The sequence below is a fragment of the Poeciliopsis prolifica genome, unplaced genomic scaffold, assembly GCF_027474105.1.
Source record: "Poeciliopsis prolifica strain line A6 unplaced genomic scaffold, Auburn_PproV2 SCAFFOLD020, whole genome shotgun sequence".
Taxonomy (NCBI): Eukaryota; Metazoa; Chordata; class Actinopteri; order Cyprinodontiformes; family Poeciliidae; genus Poeciliopsis; species Poeciliopsis prolifica.
Genome location: NW_026562395.1, coordinates 1,050,416 through 1,073,836, shown reverse-complemented (window position 1 = coordinate 1,073,836; position 23,421 = coordinate 1,050,416). Strand labels below are relative to the sequence as shown.

General features: G+C 40.7%; 2 protein-coding genes across 3 annotated transcripts; both read right to left on the bottom strand.

Moving 5' to 3' along the window:
* Positions 1 to 2,778: 2,778 nt before the first annotated feature.
* Positions 2,779 to 10,789, bottom strand: LOC129369089 (protein SOGA3-like). Its single transcript, XM_055044405.1, has 10 exons — positions 10,088 to 10,789; positions 9,087 to 9,311; positions 8,836 to 8,994; positions 8,080 to 8,148; positions 7,556 to 7,825; positions 7,096 to 7,476; positions 6,148 to 6,810; positions 5,727 to 6,050; positions 5,313 to 5,350; positions 2,779 to 2,911 (listed from the first exon to the last, which is right to left on the bottom strand). Exons 1-8 carry the CDS (start codon positions 10,787 to 10,789, stop codon positions 5,940 to 5,942), a joined length of 2,580 nt encoding a protein of 859 aa, XP_054900380.1. The 3' UTR covers positions 2,779 to 2,911; positions 5,313 to 5,350; positions 5,727 to 5,939.
* Positions 10,790 to 13,328: 2,539 nt separating this feature from the next.
* On the bottom strand, positions 13,329 to 22,637 carry elovl4b (ELOVL fatty acid elongase 4b). 2 transcript variants are annotated; one of them, XM_055044492.1, is made up of 7 exons: positions 22,525 to 22,637; positions 20,063 to 20,154; positions 19,041 to 19,228; positions 18,424 to 18,504; positions 16,763 to 16,934; positions 16,526 to 16,653; positions 13,329 to 15,455 (listed from the first exon to the last, which is right to left on the bottom strand). In XM_055044492.1, the coding sequence occupies exons 2-7, from the start codon at positions 20,127 to 20,129 to the stop codon at positions 15,177 to 15,179; spliced, it is 915 nt and encodes a 304-aa protein (XP_054900467.1). In that variant the 5' UTR covers positions 20,130 to 20,154; positions 22,525 to 22,637; the 3' UTR covers positions 13,329 to 15,176. The 2 variants fall into 2 exon arrangements, with proteins under 2 accessions (XP_054900467.1, XP_054900466.1); XM_055044491.1 differs by having other exon boundaries at positions 22,311 to 22,623.
* Between the last annotated feature and the right edge of the window lie 784 nt (positions 22,638 to 23,421).

Below are 23,421 nucleotides of genomic sequence, written 5' to 3'. Positions count from 1 at the left end.
GCATCATTCAGCTACATACAGCTAAAATATTTTGATCTTTAAAGACATATATTCAAATGAGTTGTTTACTAGAATTGATCAATGATTGTCCATCTATAGGGACCTCCAGGAGAGCAACCCAGCCATCTGTCCCTTCATTGACCCCGTCCACCTCATTCTGTGTGACCCTGAGGCGCTTCTAGGCCAAGAGGAACTTGTGTTTCCTCCAGCTTGTCTTAGGCATGGAAAACCTCCAAAGGCAGATGAGCAACAGCGAGCCGGTAGGAGAATTTGAGGAGTAGGTGCAACGTGCAAAAACACTCTTTGGTGTGGAAGTTGTTACGCAAAGAAGAAGTTCCGGAGATTACTACTTTCAGGATGAGTGAGGTATTTATAATGAAGACTGGGGAAGCAGAAAGATGTGAGAAGCTATTGAGAACAAAACTGTTTTTTGAAATTTTTTACAACTTTTTAAAATGCATCTAGATTGCAAGAGAGAGCAAGATGTGATTGGTTTTATCCTTTTGAGCTTTCAACATCTGTCATGTTGAAAATGTTAACATTTTTAATGGAATGACAGATGTTGACTACTCGTTTAGGAATGCTAGCCCTGCTAACTGTGCTAATTACTTTCACATCAGTTTTGACCGTCACTTCCTTAATAATCTTACATTGGTTTTGAAATAGTAAAACAATGTTGTACCTGGGCTGCTGTCTCTCACAAACTCACTTTACAAGTAATATTAAGAATCCATCATCATGTCGAACAAACACTTGTAGTATTTTAGTTCCTGAACCAAAATCGAAATCTCCTAAAACTGTTGAGAGCAGCTAAAAGCTTGACAAGACAACAGGAATGGGAAATTGATCATTAAATTCTGACTGGAGAATTTGTACTGATGTCCAGTGGGAACAGAGAGTCCATCATTTCAACCTTATTACCCACTACTCAGTCATGTGCCTAAAAAGTGTACTGGGCTACATGAGAAACTAACTTCGCCGTGTAAGCACTGTTCAGGGAACTGAAATCAATACATTCCAGTCCGAACCACAGCTCCGGCTCACATGACATCCCACCTGTCTTGTTTTCGCAGATGTCAGCAGAACGAGGCCTGAGGGTCAAGGAATCTACTCACCACGTGGCGAGCTCTGTTGTTCTTCCGGCTCGTTTTATTCCCCTTCTCCAGATAATCCTGCAGGAAGTCTCCGATCTCTGAAACCCCGCTGGAGCGGCAGCAACTGTAGCCGTGACCATCGTGACCTCTGACACGATTCCCGCCGCGTGAACCAGGCGCAAACTGGACATTGCTGTGTTGCCTCAGCTCACAATCAGATGGGTCGCCATTTTTCTGGTTGTCACCAGCGATGTCGTTCGCTCCTCTGCGGGCCTGAACTTCATTGTACAGCTTGAAAACAAAGAGGAAGAGGAGATCATGAAGCCCTCGCTGCTGTTTTTGCATTGATTTGACCTACTTTCCGCAACTATAACTAACAGATATTACGCAAAATCTGCCCAACCTATATTTGCAATCAACATGTGCTTTTCCACTTTGAAGAAGCATCTGTTTGAAACCCCCTCAGGATCCACTTTCAGGCTATGTGTATAAGTGACAGAGAGACTGAATGTGTCCCGCAGGTCTGTCAGCACAACCCAGTTTAATTAGCTTGTTAACATTTGTCTGTACTGCTGCTCCAACGAGGTCATGAGGTCGAGTCAGTCTGTGAGCCGCCAACTATTTACACACACTTTGCACCAATTACCGCTCCCTGGGGAGACAATCAGGAAGCACCTCTAATACAGAGGGGTAATATTAAACTACGTTTGTTTATTGTCTTCCTGTACAAATTTTAAATCTGTTTTAGAGCAGATGAGTTCAGGGACTGAGAAGGTTGATGTAAGTAGTGTAAAGAATGCTGCGTTTATGAAAGCAAGTTATCTTTTTTCCGTCATAATATGTATTTATTTTACAGTATGGCCATTTTAGTGAAATACCAGAGAACATTTTGCTGAGGCCAGAATTTTAACTTCCTGAAAGAGGCAATGAGTCGCAATGCTGCACGCCCCCCATTTAGTGCTGCACACTGCCAGTCAGCTGTTTGAAAGGAGAATACTTCCTTTTTTTCAAACAAAGAAGAAAAAAAACATTGGTTGTTAAGTAACATTTTGTGAACTAAAATAAACAGACAGTCATGGTACTGGAACCAAAAAAGCGCCACCTACCTTTCTTTTCAAGATAGCACTCCTTAATTAATTAATGTGCATAAAAGTTCTATTTTTGGTTCAAAAAGCTCCTGAAAATCTTTGCTTACTTTTTTTATTCTACATTTTTGCTTAACTATTCTCAAAATCCAAATAACAGTGAATATAAATTACAGATAGCATCATTTAACTGTCATGATCGGTCAATAAATACAAAATAAAGATTATTTTCGTGAAAATACTATCACAATGATGTTCTGGTTTTCTCAGAAAACCGCAAGAATCTCATATTGGCCAAAGTCTACCTGTGACACAAGTATCTTCTCAGTCTGCATCACATTTTTTTAAAGCAAATTCCTACCCGCCAATTGAGATTACCAAGAACCCATTGGGATCATGTGTAAACAGACTTTCCACTCTGACACTAGATGTGTTTCCCATCGATTCTTACCTCTTCTATTTTCCTCTGGATGTCCTGCAACTGATCCTCCCACTCCTGCATCTCGGAGTCAAAGTTGTCCGCGGTGTCGGGCCTCTCCTGCCCCCACCCCCGGCCACCGCATTCCAGCCCCAGCTCCAGATCGATGGCTGCCATGACGCAGGCCGTTCGATAACCCTGAGGCTCTGTTGAATAGCCGCTTCCGCCCCTCCTTCTTCTGCTCTGCTCTTTCGCTAAGAGGTCACAGCTGGGGTGGCAGTGAGGTAACTGATGGGACCGATGACCTGAAGTCACTAAAAAGAAAAAAATGCATGAAGGAAAATTAGATTTGTCTTCAAGATAACACAAAAATCTAGGTCACATGTCTATTTTTTAACATTAGTATTTAAGGAAGATCGAGACTTTGTTTCAACAGTTTGACTATTCATTCTGTTTCAACACTCAGAGCGGACAAATATTCACGGCCCCACAGTTTTGGCATTCTCCTTCAAAATCCACTGCTGCCCTCTGAACCACTGCAGCACGTGTGCGGACAAGTGTTACAAGACGGATCTTTATCAGGCATTTGACCTCCAGCCTGCCTCTTCAACCCTCACTTCATTCAGGAATCAGAACGCCCTGACTACGTAACGAGATGCTCGGAACATGACCAAGATGTCAAAGGTCGATTCTGGGTTTCGAAGCTAGACATTCAAATATCTTCCTTTAAATTTTCTAGAATATTCGACTTTAAGCTTCCTAATTAAATCCACCAATATGTGAAAACTTTTTTTTTTCATCTTAGCAGCATAAAACAAATTAGGACGGGTAGGGTTTTTGTTGTTGTTGCCACAATTCAGAATGACAAGCATCCTTGTCGAAAGTGCCTGAATGTACCAGTCATTTCCCTGTGATGTAAGAGTGGAGATATTAATAATCCTGTAACTATGCATAGTAAGGTGACTCAATGTCCTGTGGACAGAGACAATCTATGTCTGGATCAGGGAAGTATATTTAAAAGAAATGAAGAACATGGCTTATAACCTGGCAAAAATATGCAAAACTGGTCAAAATCCTGCTTCTTTCCTCTTTTTTTCCAAGTTCAGACTATCATAGTTATAAGCTACACGTTTAACATCTCCAGAAGAGAAAACACCTGCCTTGTAGTCTTAATGAACCCAGCGGCTCTTACCTTAACTCTACCCAGAACTGCTCCCTGTCTTGCGGTGAATATTTCCTCCGCTCTGATGCCTGCCTCTCCAGCACTTTCACTCCCCACGTTGAAGAGCCGTAAAGTCCTTCTGTCCGTGTTGCTGCCCTTCTCTTATGCCCCGCTCTGTTACGTAAAAGCCCAGCACGCTCGATTTAAAGGGTCCCCTTCCTCAGAGTTAAAAGCTTTGAGCTGAAGGGTAAACATCTTCTGTTCCAGCTGGGGTCCCCGGGCTTTATACCACCAGCCCAGCGCGCGCCAATCAGAGTCGGGATCAAATGTCATAATGTCAAATTTATTCCAGCATTCGAAGTCTCATTGGGACGACTGTCGTCACCAGCATCCCGGCTATAATTACCGGCGCACACAGAGAGAGGGAAAGTGTTTACATAGCTATTTCAGCTGCCGCTGCTGTCTCGGCCAATGGGCTCCTCTGTTGCTACTCTGCTTATAGGAGAACTGGGCAGATTTCGCCTTGTGACCTGACCGTGCTGCAAATCATTTTTCCAAAGGAAGCCAAATGGGTGTGGGTGACACAGTGAGTAATAATGTGTCACGGTCAATAATATCTTTATTGAACACAGTCACGGAAAGGAGACTGTCGGGTGGATGCATGGCGGGGTTGGCATATTTTAAGGTCATACTTTGCATTCTTCAAACGACAGATGTGATTTGTTGTTCTTTTGCACTTAGGCTTAATGAGTTCTTAGAACATAAAGAAAAAGAAAAATGAAACATCAACTGTTTTTGTTTTAGATGAAAAAAAACATTACCTGCCATTCCCCCCAAAAAAATATATATACTATACCACTTTAACATTTGTAAAGTTTTATGTCGTAATTGGTTTTGTATTAATAATCACCAACATTCAACATAGTGCCTTTTGATGAAAAAAGAGGAATACCTTAAGACGTTCTGATAGATGAAACCAAAATTCAACTTTATTCCCTAAGCAATGCCTAAATGCCAAATTCTGTATATGGAGGACAATTAATACAAGCATTCTGGCCAATGACTCTAAAAATAAACCCAATGCTAGAATGTTATGGTTTACATCAATCCAAATATGTGCTGGGATGGCAAGGATCCAATTGAGAATTTGTGCAAAGACTTCAAGGACGCTCATCAACTAAATGAGACCAAATGGGGCTAGTTACCAAATGCACATAATTTTCAGATTTTTTTTTGAGAAAATAAAGAAAAAACATATGTACTGTCTTTAAGCTCCACATATTGTTGTGAGCTTTATCTTGACAACATGTGAAAAATGTCAGCGTATGGATACTGTGCATCTATTTATGAAGACTACACCATCAACCGTAGTACCAAATCAGAGTTCTGTTGGCAACTTTAGCATCACCTGACAAAAACAGCCCACATTTGACATATCAGTCTTCCCTCTAGTGCAAATGCCCTTGGATCCTCTTTGCACCTGCTCTCTAATTTGATAAATCATCATTTGCCTTGGCGAAAGAACAAACAAACACACTTTGTCATTACTTTACCTTCAGGAAACAACAGCAGGGTGGTTAGGACAAGTTTTCTGGAAAAGAAAGAGAATTAAAAATAGACCTTTAATCACGTCAAGCACAAACTGTGGTCACGTCTTTTGTTTCGGAAGATCATAATTAGACAAAGATGTCTTCAGTAACTACAAAAGGCAGCTTTTCGAAGGTGGACACCAGATACTAAGTGCATAAAACTACACAAGCTAACTGCATCTTAAACAGTAATTACATCTTAAAACTAATAATTTATAGTGCACAGGTGCTAAATAATATAATCGGAAAGTGACTTGTGTTTACAAACCAGCTTACTTTTGGTTTGTGTGCCAGTCAGGCAGTAACAAGGACAACCATTTATGTCCCAGGATGAATTAATTGGAAAAAAAGAAAAACAACACACACATAAACACTCACCTTCTGTAGTGAGGGATGCTGACAGTGATCTGTTATGTTGTTGAAGCCAGTGAATGAGCGGAAAGGGTGAGTGCTGAACTTTGTCTGTGCTTTAGATTACCATGGATTACCAAATGAGGAGGTTTTTTTGGGGGGGTTAGGGGAGCGTAGAAGAAAAATGAAATCAACATAACAAACACAAACAGGGATGATTTGAACATAGGATGGCTTACATCACAGAACAAAGAATAGAGTAAACAGGAAGACTAGTTTAAAGATGGTGGCATAAGAGAGGGATGAGAATAAGACGAGTATAAGGATGAGCAAAATGATTGGTTGGAACATCTGAGGAAAACACAACAGGTGAGAAAAAGAAGAAAGGTCAGTACTCTCTTTAGGACTTTTGAATGCCGAAATGAAGCTGAAAGATTTTAACTCTCACCGACAGCGGCTCCTCTGCCTCTCTGTCCTCAAGCCTTGGCACCTCCAGTCTGTCAATGAAAGCTTGCAGCTCTTTTCGGAAGGCCTTCATCTGGGCGTTAATGCGATAAAGTAGTTCATGTTCCCTGATCCTGCTCCCATCGTCCTCTCCGCCCTCCTCTCCTGCTCTCCCAAACATCAAATCGCCATTTGATACGTACACCCTCGCCTCCGAGATGATGGTGGCCGTGTCGGCAATGAGCCTGTCGATGGTGCGCACCAGCCTCTCCGCTTCCACGCGGATGTCAATCAACTGTTGCCTGTCGCGGAGGTTACAGCGGCCACCAGGGAGGAAGCGAGCCAAGGCAGAGGAGGCGGAGCCCTCCAGACCCGGCGGGGTGTAGAGGCCCCTCGTGGGCGTCAAGCATCGGCTGCTGCCGTTGTTGTTTCTCACCTCGTCCGAGTCGCTTTCCCCGCCCACGGGGCCCTCCCGTTTGCGATGAGGAGGGAGCAGGCGGGAGGAGGTGGAGTCCTCGTCGCTCTCACGACGGCCGCTCGCCGCTCCACCCGCATCGCTTTCTGCGTCGCTGTCTCGTGGGCTGGGCCGCAGGGAGAGATGGGAAGCCAGGTCGTAGCGTTGCATGTTGGAGAGGAGCACACGGTTCTCATATTGAAGCTGCATTACCTGGAGGAAAAGAGAGGGGCAGCCTTGAGACAGGAACTTGTTGTGGTTCATTATGCTTTCCACAAACAAAATTACACAGATCAGGAAACCAGTTTTTATCCAACTTTATGTAGGAAATTACCAAATTAGCCTCAGCTATTTTTTTTACGTTCAGTATAAAAGAAGGTGAAGCCATCCTGAGCTGTGCCAAAGCAAACTCACAGTGATGCATGAAAGTACAAGAACAATATTAAAGGTTACTATGTCATTATAAGTACAAAAAACATAGATATTAAAATTTCAGACCTTGCCACTGAGATCATTGATCTGCAGCCTTGCAGCTTTCAGCTCCTCTTGCAGATTTTCTGATTTGGCTCCATCAGGCGTTGCGCCTCCAGAACCCCCTCCACCATGCCTGGCTCCTCCCTCGTGGGTCCCGGCCTTGAAGCGCAGTTTGTTCAGCTCTGCTGTCACCCTCTTATTCTGCTCCTCAGCATCAGCGAGGTTTCTCCTCAGGAGCTCGGCCTCGTCCTCCACCAGCTGCAGCTGCTGTCGGAGCTCGGTCAGATCGTCGCCCAGACCTCGTCCCACGCCCGACCCGCCCGTCGCTTCACGCCCTGAGCTCCCGGCACCCTCCCCCTCACCGCGGAGATCGTCCAGCTCAGCCCTCAGACCTCGGTTCTCAACCTGATTGGGAAGACGGAGACCAACTTGAAAAGATTCCAGAAATTTAAAAAAAGCATTTCGCTGCATTGTCTAGTCTTACCTCCAACTCTACTATCTTCCTCCCCAGGATGTTGGCCTCCTCCTCCACCAATCGAAGCCGCAGCTTCAGCTCTGACTCGCGGGTGGTGGGCGGGCCTCCGGCCTCCCCTTTGGGATGGGTACTGTCCAGTTCTCCGTAGAAGGAGCGATACTTCTGCAGCTCTTGCTCCAGCCGGTCCTTTTCCTTGTCGATCTTGGCCGCCTTCTTCCTCATCAGCACGGCTTCCTCTTTGATGAAAGCTAGCTGGCACTTCAGGTCGTCGTTCTCCTCCTGAGAGACGAAAAAGAAAATCAGCCTCTGCAAAAATCCGCAAAGACTTAAGATTAAAGTGAAGATTTTGAGCCGCAGCCCATCAGCCAAGAGATTGGGCCAAGAAGATTTTTAACTTTCACTAAGTCTCTGCAATTGCTTGAGCACTCCTGTCTACATCCGAACGACATAGTTGATCGTAGAAAAATGATTGGTTCAAAATGTGAAGATACTTTGACATGAATAGAATTCCAGCAGTAATGAGAGCGTCTGACCTCAGTCGGAGTCTGTGTTGGTTTCTTGTCAGCCTTCTGGACGTCTTTGCTTCCCCTTCGCTTCTGAGACTAATAGAGAGAGAGAGAGGACAAGGGACAGTTTAGGGCTTCATGCTTTTGTTTCGACAGCATACGAAGATCTACAGTGCCAACTCAAAGTAGTTTACAAATAAATGTTTTCAAGTAAAAATCATAAAAGCCATAGAACCACATTTTGAAGCATTTCCAGCTGCCAGTCCTTTAGAGGTATGCCTCTACCAGCTTTCCAGATGTGGAGACTTCGGTTTATTGCTCAATTTTCTTGGTGAGATAGCTTAAGCTCAGTCAGTTCGGATGGAAAGCAACACAAAAACATCAGTATTTAACTCTTCCACAGTTGTTTTGATTGGGACATGATGAGATGCTGTTCATTCAGCTGTATTTTAACCTTTTTGTTTTTTATTTGATGGAAGGAGACTAAATACAACTTCACATTAAAAATCAAAATAATACGCATTAACTATTTCAATTTTCTTTCCACATAACCTGTACTAGTGACTTAACAGAATGTGAAAAAGTCCAGAGTATGACTATTTCTGTATTATGTGCCCAGTTCAATTAAAACTGACAATTTTGTTATACTTTATATCTAAAATATCAGCTTTTTTTTACATACTTTATAAACAAATTCAGAGGTGTCAATGCACCGCATGAAAACTTTGGTGGCATCTCATGATAAAGACTACATTTAGTCTTTGCTACCAACCATGACCTCACCTCTTTGGTTTTGTCTAGTTCATTCTGCAGAGCCTGTTTGGTCACCTCCACCTCTATGAGTTTCTGTCTCAGCTTTTCGTTCTCCTCTTCTGTCTTTGTCCGTTTCTCCTCCACCTTCTCCAACTCGTGGTGCAGCCGCACCGACACGTCCTTCGCCACCTGCAACAGAATCAGCAGCAGGACCAACAACTCCGACAAATGCTTCGCACGACAGTGCCAGAGGAGGATCGACGAGGTTTTGATTGTCTCACCTTCAGGTCCTGTTCCAGGCTCCTCAGCAGCTCTTCATCAATCTCTCCCGTCTGGGCGTAGCGCAGCCTCTTCCTCTCGGCCTTGCGCAGTCGATACTGCAGGATCCGGCAGTTTTTATTGGCCCGCTCTAACTCACGCCTCATTTCCTGCAGCTGGCATGTGTCTTCCTCATAGAAGGAGTCTCGCATCTCGTCCATCTCGGCCCTCATCTCCTCGATCTCACACTGGCAAGAATCATACCAAAGATGAGCTGATGGGCCGTTAAAGCGGAAAAGCATGCTCCACTGTAGTTCCTCACTGAAAAGCTTTCATTAAATAACCTTTTAAATGATCTCTTTCTTTTTCATTCATGAACTTTTATTTGCAACTGTACTTTGATTTCTTTTTTTTTTTTTTTTTGATCCCTTACTGTGTTTATTTAAGTTTTTTCTGATTTTGTTATGTTTACTGACTGCAAGGATCATGCCAATGTGCTCTTTACTCATTTGGCACCAATGTGCTTCCATTTTAATTAGTTTATAGTTTTTTTTTTCTTATGTATGACGTTTTTGTGGTGCTTTCCACCACAAAACACACACACACACACACACACACACAACACTGATGAAAATACAACAGTTTAGAGCCAAATAATGCAAGCTCCCGGTTATCTCCCTGCTGTGTGGCGATTTATACTTTGTAATTTGCTTAACAGATTTTTCCCTTCATCTTCTACTAGCTATATTTAATATATTAATCCTCGATTGTTACTGATCAGCTCATTCTGAAGACAAATCATTATTGATCCAGGTGAATCAATATCAGTGGAAGCTAATGCATAACATTTTCTCCCCTCAGAGCTGAGTCTTCTTCTCGGAAGAATATTCAACAGGCTAAATGATTGATTGCCCATCTTTTAATAACAACACTAGAATAGGCCCTACATGCTATTTTTTTCATCTGCCTTTTCCTCATATTTTATAACTGTTAGCAAAGAATCATCCAGCGATTAAGCACGAACCTTGAGATCATCATTTTCCTCCAGCAGCCTCTCTATCTCCTCTTCCAGGGCCTGGTCCTGCTGTGTCACGGACGCCTCCTCCGTCTCCCCCGCAGCCGGATCCGGCTCTCCCCGCGCGGCCTCCGCCCCGGCGGCGCCCTCCGTTTTGCTCTGCATCTCCGCGCTTCTCCTTTTCAGTCTCCCGTGCAGGTGAAAGTGAGTCGGCTCAGCCCGAAAGCATCCTTCTCTCCCCCAGCCCAGGTCGAGGCCCGCTCCGCAGCCCCCGGCGGCGCCGCTGCTTCTCGCCCCCCGCTGCCCGCTGTCCTCTTTTCCCCTTGGAGGAGAGGGTCCGTCGGGCAGGGTTCGTCGGTCGGGGCGGCGCTTGAAGCGGGGTGTGCCCGTGGCAGTGCGGCAACCCGGCGACGCTGGTGAGTCGACTCTGGCAGCATCCGCCCTGTTCGGCGTCGGATCAGCCTCAGCACCAACTGGCTGGACAGCTGCTCTGCTGAGCCTCTCGGGCGCCCCCTCTCGGCCGTCGGTGGATCCGCCGGTTTTCCCCGCCTCGGTGTCTCTGCCTCTTTCCGCCCTCACGGAGGACCTGGACCTGTTCGGATGTTTGGCAGCGCGCTCGCTCGCTCCATCCCGGGCTCTGCTCGCTCCCCATGAGCTTTTACCAGCTGTCAATATTGTACAAGGATCTTCAGCGCCACTGGCGGCTGGCATAGTTTGCGTTTCTACTCGAACCAATTTCACACATTCCCCAATTTATAATACAAACGGTCAGAAATACATAAGATTGCTGTACGCGATGTGGAAAGTAGCGCGTCTTTGCTTTGATTCTCTTCCATTTTAATGCTAATTGAATAAAGTGCATAAAGACGCCACTGGATGCCGCTGTTCTCCAGCAGCGTCCAAATGCGTCTCTCGTAAAAATAAAAGCGTAAAATGTCTGCAGAAAAAGTTTCCGCCAAAAACGGACTTTCCAGATGGAACATTGGCTGCAAAAAAAAATACAAAAGAAGTTTAGTCGATTGCCTTTTCCGGTTTCTTGGACTTTCGGATCACCGCAGAAAAAACATGGAAAACTGAGGGCACCACCAGGAACCACCAGGGACCAGGGCCATGACGTCAGAGAGGACGTCATACCAGGAAGCAACTTCAACATTCAAATTCAAAAAAATACTTTATATCCCAAAGGGAAACTTAATAACACAACATGTATAATCTCTAATTTTCGCTTTAGAGCTTGTCTCCTCAATATCCAGACTTGTTCGTGTAAATTTTTCAAGAACACAAATCAGACAGGTGCTTGTGCATAATGTAGTTGGTCCTCATTGCATTCACACTAAGTCTGGTTGATCATAAAACAAAAAGCAAAACAAACAAAAAACCCTACAGCACTTTGCAAAAATATTTATGTAAACGTTTTGTTTTTGTTGTTACACCAACACGTAACACGTTTTATTGTGTTCACTGGAATTTCATATGTATGTCTAGCAAGTGCTGCTAGGTGGAAATGGATGTTTTTCAATCATTTTGTATTTTGGCTCCATCTGAAATGAAGGACCAAAACTGGTCCTCCATAACATGACATCCTTTGCCTGATCAGTAATATGGTTGAGGTTTTCTCAATGGTAAGTTGCAGATTAAGATTATAAAGGAAAAATTTTAAAATAAAGAAATGTTATAGTTATACTACAAGACAGTTATTCAGTTACTTATTAGTTTGACTTTTTAAAGTGAGATTGGAAAAAAATATATATATCAACTTTTCAAATGATATTAAACTTCACTGAGATAGACTGATAAAGATTTTCTCAAGAGAAGTTAAAATGTTCTCATTCGTGTATTCACCCCCACTGGATCCAGAGAAATATATGGTCCAGCAGAGGGCGCTGTCCATACTTCAGTGCAGCGACACCGAGGGTAAGCTGTTCCACAGACCTAGAGCCAGTAAAACGCTGACTGTTTCCACTCCCTTAGTCTCTCTTAGTCATTTAATTGCTAATGAGATGAGTGAGAAGCTGGTCAGGTTTGTAAGGATTTAAACTCTGCTAAATGACCCTTCACCCTGTTTCATACTGTGGTCTGCAGACTATCAGCAATTTCATGCAACTCTAAGCCCCAACAAACCTGTTGACATACACACACACACCCACACACACACGCACACACACACCCCCCCCACACACACACACACAAACTACAACAAAAAAAACCCCAACAACAACAATAAAGCAAGTACAAATTCAGCAACATGTAAATAGTTTTTCCAAGCTAACTCTGCTGCTTCAAGTTGTATTTGAATGCAGCTGCTTTTATTAACAATTGCTGAATCCGCTCCATGGGTCTGTGTGCCTGTCCAGTAACGTGCAAACGTTTTTGTTCGTTCCTGTTGCAGCATGGAGGGGGAGCAGGTTATAGTGCCCTGTGCTAAAAGCCTTGACCCGGCCTCTGCAATCCTCTTAGTCCTTGGCTTAGATCCCTCTATGTCCCTGAGGAGGACAAACGTGTTCCCTCGCGTTGAACTCATCCAGAATATCTGTCGCATCTTTCCCTCCAGCAGCCCCTTTTACCCCTACTTTGATGCCCAGTAGGCAGAAGGGGGTGATTCATAAACAAAAACAAGGGAGGAATAATGGGCTCAGCAAAGAAACTTGGAAAAAAAAAAGCAAAGCATGCATAGGAATGATAACATTTACAAAATATAGTTTTGAAAAAACAAACTACATTTTGTAACTGTCTACTTGTTGTGAAGTGTTCTTTAAAATCATCCTTTATTAATGCATTTGTCTTGAAGAAAAAGCATTGACGTGTAGGTAGAAATTGCAACTAGACAAAAATTTCACTGTAACACTCCCACTCTTCTTTTACAATTGCTAACTGCTGAAAGATTAGCGCGGAGGTTCTCTGACAGTGACCTGCTTTCTTGGATAGCTGGTGGAGTGACGTGGAAATAAGCTCTTTTGGAGCTAAAGCCAATTTGCTTTCAAAGATTAGGGCAGATCTGTCTGAACAGGTTGCGGGTGCTGCTTCTCTCTTACACAGAGACTTTCTCGGAGATCTTTCCAACTTGGAGATCCAGAGAAAATGGAGCGACAAAATGAGGAAGAAAAATAGGGATAAAGTGCAAAGCGGATGGTAGGGATTTAGATCTGCATTAGGTATGGAATCAGGCTCATCTGCATTGATAAGTGTCATCAAAACAGATTGACCGATCAACTGATCGACGTGCACTAACACAAGAACACAAGAATCTATGCAGTGCTGACAGTTTCTTTATTTCATTTAGTTGTGCAGCCAGGAAGCAGTCACCTTTCTTTAGACAAGACAATAAAATTACCTGCTGATTTCTTGAAGAAAAAAAAAAAGCTTTTCCTTTAGGATGAATTTCCCTGCAGTCCTAAGTGGCAGTCAGACACAGTAAAAAGAAATAATGTGTGAAGACCCATAAAAAATCTTTTTTTTTTTTTTACAGGGTCATAAACTTTTTTCTAAAAATCCAAACAACTCTAAGGTTTTATCACAAGTCTTTCAAATCAGCTTTTTTTTTTTAAACTCCAGATGAACAAAAAGGTAGTGGCATATAACTTTGTAAATGCAGCATAGTTGTAGTCTTTGCAAAGAACTCCACTGTCCACAACCAGTTGGACTGGAAGATGCTGTGGATGACTGCAAAGAAGTAATAATGCCTTGCAAAAGTATTTGTACACTTTGAACTTTTTTTTTTTACAGTATCAAGTTACAGATTTTAGTATACGTTTTATGGACTGTATGTGAGACACCAACATAAAGCGGAGCAAAATTTAAAAATAGAAGGAAAAGATACGTGTTTTTACATTTTTAAGGGGAGCATAAATAAAAATAATAAAAAAAATAGCCAAGAGGCCTCAAAGTAACTCAGAAGGAGCAACAAAGATCCACAGCTCAGCAGGATAAACTGTTGACAGACAACTATTAGCTTTGCACTCATAAATTATTGTCTTTATGGAGAAGTGTAAATAACAAGACACTTTTTAAAGACAAACACTAAAGTCATAATCTGCAGTTTTCCATAAGTCATGGAAGGTACATAGCAAACGTGAGAAAAAGGAGCTTTAATGCCATGAAACTAAAGTTGAGCTTTTTGACCTTAATGCAAAAAACAATATGCAAGGGAATTAAAACACATCATCCCTGTGGTGAAACACGGTGGTGGCAGTGTGTGCTTCTCTTCAGCAGAGACAGGAAAACTGATTAGAGTTGATAATAAATAAATCCTGCTAAAGTCTGCAAAAGACTTGAGACTGGTCTATTTTTTTTTTTTTTTTTTTTTTACAATATATGTGTCTACAGTATATGTGTAAATTAATACCAAGAAATTATTATTTTTCTTTTGTAGCCTGAAAAAAATGCTTCTACGTTTATCTGCCACATAAAATCCCAGTGATGATCATTGGAATTTGTGGCTAAACAAAATAATCAAGGGGTAGGAATACTTTTGCAAGGCAATGTAAATAAAGCAGATGGCAAACATGAGGACTTTGTAAGTTTCTTTGATAACCATATCTAAATCAACTGCATCTGTAAACATAATGTCCCACCACACCTGCTGCTCACTCCCAAAAGATTGAAATAACAAAAAAATATACAGATTTTGGTAACACTTAAAATCAATCAAAATTATTTAGAGCACTAGCAAATAAATTAGCACAATAACTATTTAAGCTCTTAGATAAAGCAGTATTAGAATCCAGAGTACAAAAATTGGAGGTGAACTTTGGTTGTAAATGCTGAGCAGGTGTGCATTTTCTGTGACATTTGGTCCCAAAAGGGTCCAAAACACAGTTGGACAGAAGAGCATGGAGCCTATGTGATCAGCATTTTTGCTTTTCTTCATTAACAATCTGTTTTGCAGACAACCAACATAACTGTCTTCCATCTAAAACCAGAAGCTTTTACAGACTTGCCCATAAATACACACCCGACACCCGCTGTTCTCCCCAAGTTGGTCCCGAATCATGTCAATCTACATTATCTGCAGAAATGATTGTCTGGTTTATTTCTCCCCTCCCTTCCCTCCTTCTCCGTCCACTTTTAGATTGTTGCCAGGCACGCGCCTCTTTCTTCTTCACTCCTTTTTCGCTCTTCCCTTCTTTTGCCTCTTCCCATTTTCCTCCACTTCTTCCATGTTGCTGTGGCCGTTAGTCACAGCGGACGTGCCGTTGGCCACTGGCTTGCCGCCTTTGTGTGATGAAGGTTTGCGTCTGTAGGCGTGGTAGTAGAAGTTGGCGAAGAGGATGATGAAGGTGACAGCATAGCCGATCAGAGCCCACTGCATCCAGCAGGGAAATTGGCAGCCAGTGTAGAGCGAATAACCGGCGTGGCCGATGGTTACATGAAACTGGATCTGTTAAACATGGAAAGTATCTAGATTTAGAAAAATATATTCAATTAAAAAACACTTTAAACTCATGTTGAGACATCGCCGTGGTTCATTCAGGCTGTAAAAGAAGAGAGAGCAAAACTTTCAGCTGAAAAGCGGAACAGCAAATTGTTCTGTTTTTTTTTTTCTTTTGAGCTTTCAATTATTTGGAAATGTATTCAGCTTTATACAAAGATTTCTATTTAGCAATACGAGCTGTGCTAACAAAGCTGGTAAATACATTCAACAATTTAAGATGCTAAACCAGCTTTAAACATAAACTTTATATAATTTTATCTTTGTTTTAAAATATCAGGTTGTTCAAAATCCTACTTATTTAAACTTACCCTATAGTATTCAACTGAATAATTCTACAATAAATACAGATTCTTTAAAACTCTTATTTAGTGAAAAACACTATATCTGTGAGTTAACTCTGGTCTATTTTTCTACTGTGATTACAGTTACTTTAAAATTTATTTGTAAAACCTTTGAATACATCCACCTAGATAATTCTTTTTTTTCAGATACATATTTTTAAATTCTTCATCTTTCTGATAAGCTACAAACGATGCATCTTCTGAGCGTGTGTTGGGTGACACAAGAAGGGGCTCACCCAGGGTGCGAAAGATGCAAGAACCAACCAAAGTCTGTATCAGCAGGTCAAAGGTCCACAAACACCAAACATTGCAAAATCGGACATAAAACTCAGGTAAATCTGTCCTGATGTTACGACATAAATAGGAACACCACAAACAATGTCCTAGAACTTGAAAAATGTGTTTTATTTTTGTGTGAATCTCATTAAAATATGATGCTTTTTACTCAATTTTATGCACCAAAAATATAACTCAGATTGAGATCCACTAAAAGAGAGACAGCACCCTCCCAAAATTATCACATGCTGTTCATATACATATCTATAGCAATACTTTATAACTATAATAGACCCTGAATAAATGTCTAAATAATAAAAAGAGCGAGATGTTGTTTTAAGAGGAATTTAACAGTGAGATTTTTTGCATGTAAGGTGCATCTTTAAATGTGTTACTCACCATCTGAATTATGGTGAGATATTTCTTCCACCAGAGATACTTCTGCATATGAGGTCCCAAGGCAGCCAGGCCATAATAACCGTACATGAGGACATGGATGGAAGAGTTGATGGTTGCACCGAAAAATGCTGTAGAGAGGGTCAAGATTCAAATGTAATTTTGTTAATGAATCTCCAGCAAGTACAAAACATGGGTTCAGTCTGGACTGTGGAACCAATCAAACACGCTTTTACTCACACTGTCCACCGGGGACCCACTTGATACCAATCCACCAGAGGATGAACATGGTACAGTGATGGTAGACGTGGAGGAAGCTGACTTGGTTGAACTTCTTCCTCAGTATAAAAAACACCGTGTCCAGGAACTCCACCCCTTTGGAGATGTAGTACCACCAAAGAGCAGATGCTATCTGGAGATACAAAGGAGGCAAGAGTGCATTTGTGAGGGGAGAGGTCAAACATCTGCACATTTAGGTAATGCAGCTAATAGACACTAAGGGCAACAGTTCAAGTGCTATAATATTGAAAAACAGTGTTAGCTTTGACCAAACATAGGGTCAGAATCTGATCCAGATTGTTGGCTTAGTTAAAATACTAGAAGGAACACCTTCACAGACCGCCATTTTGAATTATATAAAAGCCTGACTGAACCTCACGGAACAACTATTAGAGATTTTTAAAAAAGATTGTAAAATATTCAAATGATGCTCTGGCATAATGTTAATATTAGTGGGATGCAATTCCCAATAGAAAACAGTTTTACTCACTTCAGGTAACATTTGCTTTTCACTTGCTTAATAGTGCTTGTTATGTAGTGCTAGCTGTGTTTAACTTTCACACTTTGACCAAATAACTAGCTTTACAGTCAATAAAAACAGGCTGTATTTTATGCAGAGATAAATATATTTGTTATCAAAATTTAGAAAAGTCTATTTAGACTCACTTGCAAAGTGAATATCTCACCAATAGAAAGCCATCTGTCTGAGTGAACCTAATAGCTAATCAGACACACTTTAAATTTGTGTAAAATTAACCTAAGTGTATTCATTATTTTTCAATCCAATGGTTTATTTTCTATGTTGCCATTTATAGGGCCTATTTTACAAAATTGCATTCACAGAACAACATTAGTTAGGAAGTGTGGACCACCTCTGTCTTCAGTTTAAATAACCAAAATAACCAAAAGGTGAAGTTGTTCCAAAATAGCATAGGAATGCTTTTGCAATTGGTCCCACTGACAAGTCAGCTCAACTTCCCTGTGAAGATTAATTTTTACCATATCAAGTCTCTGTCTCAAAAAAATAAGATGTTGACTGCTCACATTTACTCTACACAATACCAGTTTAAAAAAAATACTTTAGGTTAAAAAACAAAACAAAAAAAATTGTCATAGAGGTAATTGTATTTGGATTTTTCTTAAAAATGAAAAGTATTATGAAATAACAAATCTCCATCTACACTTTTATTTAATCTTGTTCCATTATTTGCTGAGTGTTGGACATGCACATGGTTCACAAGGCCATTCTCTGAAAGTCACTATGATAACTCTGGAGTCCCTCCCACTGAGCCAGAGCACAGCGCTGCAAAAGGAGGTGGAGCTGCAGCTTAAAGGTGGTGTGACCAAACACCACACCCTCTTTGTCCTAAAATGCCAGGTTCTCATCATCTCTCTGTTTCTCTCCAGCTCTGATGCCCAGCAGAATTAGCAATCTACTAATCGTCAGCAACAAGATTACAGCATCACTCCACCTGTTAGCAACGGGGAAAGCGCTCGAGGCCGTGGCGCGATTAGCAACCGCCTTAAACGTCAACATTTGTTAAATGAATACAATTTTCTCCAGACAAGATAGGATGTGTGTACAGATTAGCTTAGTGAAAGGTGCAAGTGGGGAAGCTTACCCTGACTTCATTCACATCATTTGAGTAGTTGACAGGCTGACACAGGTAGCTGTATCCAGCGGCTCTTGATGCTAGTAGGAGCTGACAAAAGGGTGTAAAAGGCAAAGTCAGATCAGGGGAGGGACGACCAACGCAATGAAATGATACGTTAAGATGATTCACCTGAAAAGGCAGCGCATCAAGCATTTACAGACATTTGCATCAATAAAAAAGTTAATTTTAGGAACAATCTTTAAAAATGTTGTAAATTATTCCAAACGATCATAAACCACTAAACCATTCAATTAATTGAATCAATTTTGACTGAATTGAACTGTATCTATTTTGATCTGGACTTGACTACGTGATATTGGAAAATAAATCAGACTGAATTTGATGCTACACTTTTTGAAATAACTTTAGGTTTGCTTTTACTGTAAGATGTGTGGATTACCTTTTAATAAATGGGTTCTAAACAATTAAACCGGATTGAATTACTTTTTGTCATACTGTTGTACACCAGGCAGAAAATAGCTAAATGTCTAGCAAATGAAATGGATTCTTTGAAGAGCAGTTTTATTTGTATCACTCAATCGTCTCTGACATACATTATAAGACTGTAAATTTAAAACACCAACCTCTTTGGCGATGTAGAAGTTGAGGACCACCATGCTGAAGTTGTACACTATGAGGGTCTTCCTGAGTGTAAAGGGTTGGCGGTCCTGCATGTACCTAGGCCCCGCCCACAGGAAGATCAAGTACAGGCAGCTGATGGCCAGGGTTGGAGAGGGAGAAGACATCATCGGCCAGTTCTCCACCCTCTTGTCTGAACAAAATGGAGGTGTTCTATTATTATTGAGTTTCTACAGTTTTCTAATTAGTTTATGCCGAAACATTTTAATTAATCAGTTGAAATGTTACTCATGTAAATAGCATTTAATTAGAAATACACCAATCACCAAGCAGAGAGACAGAAGACAACAAAATTTCTCTTGAATTACAAGGTCAAAAGTCAAAAAAAGAAATCTTTTTTTTTCTTCATTAAATGCATCAAAACTAAGAATTTCTATTTTTTTCAGTCCATGAACACTTCAACCAGTAGAGTGTGCTTTGAAGCACTTTGTAAAGTTAAAGTTAAGTTAAAAAAAATCAAATCAAAGTCACCATTTGGTGTATAAAAAGGAAAGCTCTTGTTATGGTTGGATTCAAAACCATCATGGATATCAATTTATTTCCAACACAATGTTTTTCTCTTTCATGTCTTGAGGAATGTGCACCTCCACATTTCAGCAGATGATTTTAACGCTAAAGATTCGAAAGTTTACATTGTTGTTTCTGTTTGTCTTACGATACCACTTCAATACCTTCTTTGGTCTTGGTGAAAGAAACAAGAACTTAAAACTTTGAACTATTGTTGCTTATTCTAACTGGATAACTAAATTTAAAAATGCAGTTTAGTAAAATGTAGCATACATCCATCCTGTCTGTGTCACATCGATGTCGACTCAAAGGCTCAGACCCGGGAAAGCAACACAACAGTGTACTTTTCTCAGTTTCAAATTCAAGTAAACAATTACTAAATAACATTCAAATCTTTACATGTGCATCATAAGCCACGCTGCTGGTGAGAGTAGATCAGGAATTGGTGAATCCATCTTACCTGCTATAGTAAGGCTCCATTTATAAAACACTACTGTGTCATTCACAAGATGTGTTACAACCTCCATGGCTCTACCGTTGCTTGTGATTAAACTGCGGAGACAGAAGACAGCAAAGAGACACAAAAATTAAATTACAGGTCATGCACACCACATCAGTGGGACACAGGGCTACGCCCTACTAGCTTGAGTGGGTACTAGTTTTGCAAACAGCTACAGGATACAACGCATCGTGTTTTTATTGCTCCTGTTAGGAACAGTATAAAAGTCATATCTATGACAAAACAGACTTTAAATGGATGATTGCATATAAACCTAGAAGTCAGAAGTATATCACAAAAGTCGGGTTTACTGACAGAGAAATAGAGCTGGTAGCTAATGTCCATCCTCTTACAATATGAGCTCTAGAATCTCTACATTTTTGATCAAAATTAATCAATTTAAACATGTTACAATATACTTTCAAGCAAGTCACCTCAACACAGGATTGCTTCTCGTAGAAGAGACTCATATGAGTCAAGCAACAAACATTCAGTTAATGTTTGTTGCATGCTGTGTGATTTCATTTTGAATTTGATTGGGCTGGGTAGCCGGAGATGTGGGAAAGAGCTTACATCCTCGCTAGTTGAATCTTAACTAAATGTAGGAAAACCAACACAAGCTATCTCTTCTGATGCTAACTAGTCATAGCAATTTAAGACATCCAAGAATTCTTTGCATGACACGTTCCAACCTTAAAGAAAGAAGCATGTTCACAACTAGAGGTTGAATAGTATGTGTAACACAGGAACTGTAACACATAAAATACACAAATGACAAAAGATTTTCTGATAGAGGTCCTAGTTTTAAACTAGAAAAATATTTAAGGAACAAGATTTTCTTTATTAAGCCTCAAAACATACATCACTCCCCTTTATCAGATTTATATTTGAAAAGAGTGCACCCAACAACATGCTCCACCTGTTTTTGCATGTTGGTTACTGCTAAATAAATGGTGAACATTGAAACTTAAACACATGAAGTTTAAGTTTCAAGTGCCTGATTTGGCAGAGCAAAGGAAAATGATTGATTCCTATCTCTGACTCATTAACTGGGTGGTTTACACAATTTTTCATTACATTTCGCAGCCCCATATTGAATGTTCAATTTTGGACTTGTCTGTGACCTCTAGTTTCCCCGGTCTGCGTTTGGACTGCAGGAAACATTTTTATTATATGAGTACAGTGGAAAATCTAATCTCCATTTACAAAGAGAAGGCACCCAATTACTTGGCTGTTCTAAACCCTAACATTTATACAGAATTAGTAAAGCACAAATGTTCAAATATGGAGGATGGAACAGAGCTTTTTGCTGAGTTTTGGTGACCCACCCACAGACTAAGGGCCCTGCAAGCTTTAGCCAACTCTGGATGTCTGGCTCACTGAGACTAATAAGGATGCCTTACATAACAAACAGCTCTTATCCGCCACAGAGTTGAGAGCTTTTGTCTTTATATTAATCTATTATTAATCCAATGAGTCAGATCAGCTGTCCTTTAAATAATTAATAGCCAAGTATACAGTAACTACTTTACCAATGTGAGTGTTCAGGAAAAAGAGCCGAGTGCTTCAGTCCAGTGTGACACATAGGTGAAGGGATTAAATAATCTGCAGAGATGGACAATCTTTGAGGGATTTTGTATGATAACACATCAGGATGTAGTTCAACCAGCAGGCAGACACAGGCCAGATAAGAGATAGAGGGTGAAGCGTAACAAAAAGACTGGGGCGCATGTGTCAGCAGGTTTCAGCTCTGGCCGCTCAAGAGGCTTAAATTCAATTGATCAACGAGCTTAGATGAGGGCCTAAGTACAAATGCCCAGAGAAACACAGAGTCTGATCGGTGAATATCTAAATGCATGTGGTGGAAAAATGCAAAAATAAAACCAGAGTTCCCACATATCCACAGCCAGACGTGGTTTAAAACTACTTTGCAAGCTAAAGTGGCTGGCTGTATTTTCCTTCATGTTTATAACAGGTGGTTGACTGAAATGTGCTGAGAGATAAGAGACAGAAAAATAAGAAAAGAAAAGTAGCTAAATGCTATTATAGGTTTAAATTATTTCCTCTAAACGATTTCAAATAAAAACCTTACACAATTAAGCTCAAAAGGTTTGAGACTGGAAATAAAAAATATATATAAAAAACATGCCCAACAACACTGACACACTGTAAACACTACAAAAACACACAAACATTAGGAGCTACTTACGTCCTTGATAATTAACAGTGGATAATGACATCCGGTGCAATTTGATGCCCAACCCCGGTCACTTCGCCCCTTTTCTTCTCTGTTTTCCTCTTCTTCTTCTTCCTGACCAATACCTAATCAGGTACGCTCGCTACGCTCGCACCTCCACATTGAGCAGCAAATATATTTTTGGCAAGAAACTAGACAAGGCAAGTGGAAAAAAATATATATCTACCTCTAAAGAGTGGCGCGATACGCACGAGGTCCGCTGAGCCGCATCATCTTCCGCCAACCTCCTGGACACTGAGGACACAGATGGAGGCTTCGCGCATGCGAACTGTGGCGACTCGCGTGGCGCGACTCTGGGAGGCAATTAACCTTTTTTTCCTTCGCCTTTCTTAAGTATCCAATACTCGGGCGTTGCGCCAACCTTTCCCGAAACCAAACTTACGCACTGAAATTCAAACAGTCGCGACAGGAAACGACAAATTCCAACGATGTAAAATTTGTCGACTTAAATGTTTTCTTTTTGGCTTTATAAATATGTATCATTGCTTAATGAGTTTATATATATATATATATATATAATAATTTCCTCCACAAATCATGCACTTCAAAACTAACATACAATGAATCTTTCCAGTAAAAGTTTAAAATGTAATAATTAATATGGCTAATTCTTTTTGCGCTCTGCATTAAGGTGCATGAACGAAGCCTATTTGTAGAGGATAATCCATTGCACACACACACACATATATATATATATATATATATATATATATATATATATATATATATATATATATATATATATATGCAAAAAAAAACCAGATATATATATATATATATATATATATATATATATATATATATATATATATATATATATATATATATATATATATATATATATATATATATATATATATATATATATATAAGGTAATGGCGAACCAACCAGACATTGTCGTAGTGGATAAACATCAGAGGAAAGCCGTTGTGGTAGATGTAGCAATACCAAGTGATTGCAACATCAGGAAAAAGGAGCACCAGAAACTGGAGAAATACCAGGGCCTCAGGGAAGAACTGGAGAGGGCCTGGAAGGTGAAGACCACAGTGGTGCCTGTGGTCA